Here is a 6,973-nt window from a genome sequence, read left to right as displayed (position 1 = left end):
GGGTTGTTAACAGGGATGATTACTCTTTGCTGTATCACTAACACAAAGGGGTCAGCTGTAAGGTTGCATGTTAATACTGAATCCTTGGCTTTCAGTTCGTTTTTTGTTTGCTGGTATTACCGTGTGAGCAAACTGATATAAATAAAATAATCTCCATTCAAAAAAAAATTCCAAGCACTCTAATGAGGAGTGGGGAGGAGGGGTAGCATGGGGGTGAGGGGGGGGGGGTGGGGCACTGTGATGTAAAAAAAAAAAAAAAAAGAAAGAAAAGAAAAAAGAAAAAAAAAGTACACAGACAATAAACCAACAAAGACACAGTTACACAGAAACACTGAAAATGGCTCTGGATTATTTGTAAACATATGGTTAAAAAGAATATTCCACAATCTTGTGCTTCTTCATCAGCTTTTAATAACATATGTATCACAGTCTTTTCAAATACATTGTGTCAAGCACTCACAAGTATGACAAAAAAAAGAAACCAAACATTCACCTCAAACCACACTGTGTGCATAAAAGTGTTATACAGTTGACCTAAGTGGTTAATACTTGGCATGTGGAAAGCTCTGAGGTATAACCCAACAGTCAACCAGTCTATGCACATATTCTTTATAATTCTTTTCTTTCTTTTTTTTTTTTCCAACTGTGACGCTGATACTATGATATATCTTTCATCTACCATTATTATGATCTTATAACTTAATTTTCATATTTGAACAACATTGAAAAACAAAGGTAAAATAATCAGCAATGTGATCTTTTCATTTGACATTCTGTTCACACCAGTTTCTCTAGAATCACATAAGTCAGGAACTGCAGATTTGGAAGTGTTTCGAACTTGTAGTGTTGTATCATGATGCTGTTACTACCTACCAATAGCATTATTGACCTCTCCACTGTTGAAAGAAACTGATAAAAGCAGATTTCTTTGCTTGGTGTATGAACGACAAGGCTATTTTTGATACGACTGCCAATGCTTTATTTATGATGAAATCTCATCACAAGAAGTTCACATGAGTTCTCTGCAGTAAATATCAGAATGTTTATGTTTGTCAGGAACTAAACACATTTTTTATACCAACTCGGAATGACTTATTTTTCTTTATCAACCATGCAAGTGGCCTTCTTTGATGAAACATAATTGTAAACTCTCATAGTACTGAATGAACTGATCACCTTGAAAAATAGGGCTGATGAGATGGGCGCAATATTCAAATGATTGCACTGTACAGCTTTCAATCACATGGTCCTGTGTAAAATACCAGTACTGGTGCCTGGTGGGCTAAGGGTAGAGATACTTTCAATATAAGTGCAGAAATGTTTGTGCCTTGATCCCTTTCGTGTGTATACACACAAAGAAAATCAATTATGCATGTTAAAGATACCATAACCAACATCAGCTTCTGGTGGGTTATGGAAACACCAATGTATTCAGCATACACACCCCTGAAAACGAGTATGGCTGCCTTAATGAAAAGGGTAAATTAGTCATGCAAATAAAAGCCGACATGCAGATACAGGTGAATCTGGCAGTTGCGATGCGCAAAAGCAAAATAAGATCAGCAGTGTGCACCATTTATTGCTGCTACCTTTCTTAAAACACTTGGCACAAAGATTAATATTACTATTCACTTTTTTGTGCAACAAATTTGTGATTACTCTTGATTATTCTTGATTTGATTACTCACTTGTTCCATTTCTTAGCTCCATTTCACCTGATGTTCTATTTTATGAATATTTTGATTTTATTTCACATTTTGAAGGCTGCCAAATCAAGTTCTAACTACACACACTGGTTACTGATATTTAATGCTTCTATGCAGAAACAATCTAAAAATGATTTGAGGTATCTGGTGTAACACAGCAGCACTGAATGAAACTGTGTGTGTGTGTGTGTGTGTGTGTGTGTGTGTGCGCGCGCGCACACGAGTGAGTGAGTGAGTGTGCATGTGTGTTTAAACATTTGTGTGGGGGTATTGTCTTCAGTTCTATGTATATCTACATTGAGAGATATTGAAAAAACCCAACAAATAACAAACAAAACAACAACAGAAATAACAGAAAAAACATAAAGGCAATAGCAAACAGTAAGGGGGGAAACTTTAAGTGAACACAACAACAAATGTAAACAGTACCACATTTTTATTAATAACCAATAATGGGGCTTATGGTGAATGATAACATAATTTCAAACACCAATGATGTATTTGTTAAAATTCTGTCCAAAGAATACTCTGTAAAAGCAGGCAAAAATGTTTTTTTAAGTACCTGCAATAAAAAGGATATGGGTGTTGTTCATCTTTCCACCACAGCTGCAATTTATTTTTAAGAGACTTGGTTAAATGTGCGTGTACGTGCATGTGTGTGTGTGTGTGTGTGTGTGTGTGTGTGTGTGTGTGTGTGTGCTGCATTCAATCAGGCATTTGTATGAATTAACCTAAAAATCAGTCAGTGGATTTTCTTTCTTCCTCAAAAATTGTATAATCATTTTAGGATTTGGTGTAAAATGGTGTTCAAGCTGTGTTCCTTTTCCTGAAATTCACTGCTACTGGTTTTCAAGATTTTAAATTTTCCTTTACCAACAAACAGGTAGTGACCACAACCAAGTTGCCAAGTCTTCTAACTTAGTTAACAAATACTCAGCTGTGTTAATGCTGTCATTTAACAAGTTCTGAGTCTGTCCAAGGCTTTGACATACCATTGACAGACCTGGAGGAATCTGGTGAACAGTTCTTTTGCGAGGCGCCCCTATAACTCACAGAGTTGAGGGAGAAGAGTCTGTTCAATTGTCCTGTGGTTCTGATAACTTTTGGGGCTTGCTGTTTGGTCTCCCTTTCACCTTGGACACGTTTTGGGGCTTGCCGTTTGGTTCCCCCTTCACCTTGGACAGCCAAGCTCTTCTCTGCATCTTCTCCAACTTTTCCTGCTCCTCTTTTCGCTGTTGCTGGTGGATGTGCTCAATGTGATTCAAATGCTCTCGTTCCTGCTCATGGGTTTTCAACTCAAACTTGATGTGTGTACGCATAGGGGGGTTATAAGGGCTGACTTTCCCGTAAGGACGATCCCCTGGACCCATGATCGGTGGCGGCTCTCTTAATCTGCGCTGCTGTTTGAGATCATCGATTTTGTCTTTCATGTTTTTGGGGTACATCAGCATGGGGACTGTGCTGGCTTCGATAGCGGCGGAGGTGAGCGGCTGTGTTCGTGGTCTGACATGACTGGTGCCAGGAAGAGCAGCATGGATGGAGGCAGGAGCTGCACCACGGTTGCTGGGATGGGATTTGGGCACTGGGGCAGTGCCTGGTCGTGCTGATTTGGTGGCTGTTGTGACGGAGATGAACTCTACATCTTGGGGCTGTTCCTGCATGATTCCAGCAGAGATAGGACGGATCACTCTGGCTCGTGGAATGGTGGTTTTGACATGAGATGGATGAAGGCTTAGATATGGGGCAGTTTTCACCACAGCTGGTGCACAAAGAGTGGAGAACAGTTCTTTGCTGGGTATAGGAGGAGGCTTAGGAGGCTCTTTCACTTTCATGGATCTAATAGATTTCAAGTCTGAGATTTCAGAGATGGTTCCTTCATCATCCAAAAACACCTCCAAGCCAAGCTCCTCCACAGGTACTTTGGTGCGTGGGTCAATGCGACTTGGAGAGGAGGAGGGCCTGGCTTGTTGCGTGTAGACAGCAACTTTCTCATCCTTGAGGTTGAAGTGTGTGTTGCGGTTGGTCTCCGACTGTACCATGCCAGCCTGTATAGTGCTCACTGTCAGGTAAATAAAATCTGGCGGGACAATGCTCTCTGCTTTCATGCGAATCTGAGATCTCAGCAACGATTTCATCTCAGACAGACTCATTGCTTTGTCCTTGGGTTCAAGGGGTTTGTCAAAGGCCCAGGACACTCTCCTCTTGACCATTGGTGGTTCTTTGGTCAAGATATCACTGTCATCTTCTTCCGGCTTTTCAACAATGGTCACAGTGGGAGCAGATTTCGATGTAGAAGGTCTCAACTTAGCAGCTCGCTGAGAGGACGATGGTGGTGGAGGAGGCTTTCTCGTTAAGCTGGCTGATGGAGAAACATCCCTGGAGGATTCCCTGGTCAACCCCTTGCTGGATTCTTCCACAGGAAAGTACACTCCTTCCCTGGACGCCTGTCGCCCCTCAGACTTGACAGAGCTTTGCACTCGCCTTGCACTCTCCAGATTTCTTTCACTCAGACTCTTTGCACTGTGAGGTAGCTGAGGGGCGTGGTAGCCATGCTGCAGTTTGACTTCAGTCCCTGGCGGGTGCTGTGGGGATACTGCTCGGTGCATCAGCTTGGCGTTGCTGGCTCCTGCCTTCCGCATGCGCTGGGCACGCACGTAGGCGTAAGGCTGCGAACGCACTGGTGCGTCAGAGTATGAACCATACTGCACGAGAGGGGGAACTGAGTCGGTCTCTAATGTGTAGTCCCACTCCACATGCTCAAAGTTGAGCACCAGCAAGTTGTTGTGAGTGTTCAGGGTGATTCTGAAAAAAGAAATGAGACACGTATTGAATGCAGTGTTTACTGAACACATCTGGACTAGCGTATTACCAAAACAGGATGTATAGGAACAATAATAATGAACACATGTATGCCTTATCACTGACATTGTGGCAGACAGACTGACAAATGGATATACAAACATTATTACCATTTTCATGAAGCTGAATCAACCATACATATTTATTTGTTTATTTGTATTTATTTGTATTTCTTTTTATCACAACAGATTTCTCTGTGTGAAATTCGGGCTGCTCTCCCCAGGGAGAGCGCGTCGCTACACTACAGCGCCACCCTTTTTTTTTTTTTTTTTTTCCTGCATGCAGTTTTATTTGTTTTTCCTATCACAGTGGATTTTTCTACAGAATTTTGCCAGGAACAACACTTTTGTTGCCGTGGGTTCTTTTACGTGCGCTAAGTGCATGCTGCACACGGGACCTCGGTTTATCGTCTCATCCGAATGACTAGCGTCCAGACCACCACTCAAGGTCTAGTGGAGGGGGAGAAAATATCGGCGGCTGAGCCGTGATTTGAACCAGCACGCTCAGATTCTCTCGCTTTCTAGGCGGACGCGTTACCTCTAGGCCATCACTCCACTTTAAATTTCTAAAAAGGAAAACTGTAGGAAGCAGAGAAAATTAATCGCATCATTCCCACAAAACCAGATAGGCCTTTCTCCCATGGGCAAGACACCAAGGCTGGCAGAGGTGAAACAGCAAACAAACCTTTTTTTTTTTTTTTTACCTCCACCATGGATGTTATGTTTTCACTCTAGTTTGTTGCTTTGTTTATCAGAAGGATTACACTGAAAGGTGTGAACAGATTTTCCTGAAATTACGTGAATATGTTGGCTATGGGCCAAGGTTTGATAAATTTTGATGGCGACTTGGGTCAGTATCCCAACCCAGGAATGTTTAACGGCAAGGAAGTCTGGCAAAGTTTTGGACAAACAAGCAAACCATTTCCAGGGCTGGAAATGTTTTAGAAAAAAAACTGCTTTGCCCTTCTGGATCTGTAAAAGTCTTGAAATTTTCATCCAATAAATCCATTGACCAGACCATTCTGCAAAGAGCTTAATGTAGTTAAAATACAAACATAGAGACAAACAAACAAAAAGCGATGAAAACTGAACATCAATACCAGGAAATCTACCACAATCTCTTTGGTCATCAGTGTAGCAGACAATTTCTTTTTTCAGAGGGAACCCTGTAAAGTACTTTTACCACTGGAAAACATGGCGACATGTGTCTGTTGGCTATATTTAGCAAAATAAGTTGTGTCACCTATAAGACATAGACCACATGGTTACATTTTGGTGGTGATCCGGATTGGTGTCCAGATTTAGGGAATTTATACACAATTCTTCACCAACCATAGTATTCATAAAGTCATTAGTGGGAGACAGGGAGGTGATTAGATAACAGACACTGCACGAGATATGGGCTTTACAGTGTGTTCTCCAGTTGTTGTTTTTTTCTGTGAACCTACCTGTCTCCTATGGCCAGAATGTCAAGGATGGGATCGCTGCGACTGTTGCCACGCATGATGCGGCAGCACTGTCCTGTGATCATGTTCCAGATCCTCAGCCTTCCATCTCCAGACCCAGTGATCACACGCAGGTACATGAACTCCAAGCACAGCACTTCCCTGCAACAACACCAGTTATGGTTTAACATAGATCTACACACTTTAAGGTAATGTCTGAAACAGATTTCAGTTTGAAACATGAATGGATGGATTGGGTGTTTCATGCGGTTACATACTCTGAATCATGGACTTTCTTCCAATGTAATTTCAGTTTGAAATAGGTGGAAGGTTATATGAGTTAACTGCTGCTGCATGCTCTGAGTCATGGAATTAAAGAGAAGTAGAAGAGATAAGAATCCATTTCAGTTTGAAGTGGTACATTTACTGGTATGAAGCAAAGGGTAATACCTGAATAGTTTGGTGTTCAGTTGACCCATTCTTTACATTATGGATTAAAGCCTACACCAGAATTAACGGGCATTGATCAATACATTTTTTTTACTTTCTTACACATAAATAATAATAATTTATAATGTGAGCTGTTCCATCTTATACCATATCAACATAACAGATATGAGCATGCCAGGTGCCATTTCCAAACATTTATAAAAACTGTTAACATAACTAATTCTTGTGGTATGAAATCAGTATATACATGCAAAGCTGAGCAGCAAGAAAGAAACTAAAAATATGCACCAATTTCTGAAATGAAAAAAAACCAAAACCAACCCCCCCCCCCACCCCCCCCACCCCCCGAGAAACAGCAAAAGACAAAAGACACATACACAAACATGCAAAACAACAATGATATCAACAAAACAACAAAACACACACATGCAAAATCCATTGGGGGATCTAATGATACAGGCATGAATAATCATCTGAATATCAGTCATCAAAATGAACTCATGTGAACTAACAC

The 6,973-nt window shown here is 41.2% G+C and overlaps 1 protein-coding gene across 1 annotated transcript in view; it reads right to left on the bottom strand.

The window, feature by feature from the left end:
- Positions 1-236: 236 nt before the first annotated feature.
- The window catches only part of LOC143281638 (F-box and WD repeat domain containing protein 10B-like), a 29,262-nt gene continuing 22,525 nt past the window's right edge, over positions 237-6,973 (bottom strand). Inside the window, exons 9-10 of the mRNA XM_076586889.1 lie at positions 6,013-6,171; positions 237-4,508 (exon numbers count right to left, since the gene is read on the bottom strand). Coding sequence (XP_076443004.1) covers positions 2,783-4,508; positions 6,013-6,171 — 1,885 coding nt within the window. The 3' untranslated portion in view covers positions 237-2,782. The remainder of the gene's footprint in view (positions 4,509-6,012; positions 6,172-6,973) is intronic.

Source organism: Babylonia areolata, chromosome 1, assembly GCF_041734735.1.
Source record: "Babylonia areolata isolate BAREFJ2019XMU chromosome 1, ASM4173473v1, whole genome shotgun sequence".
NCBI lineage: Eukaryota > Metazoa > Mollusca > Gastropoda > Neogastropoda > Buccinidae > Babylonia > Babylonia areolata.
This window is presented reverse-complemented; position numbering and strand designations above follow the sequence as displayed.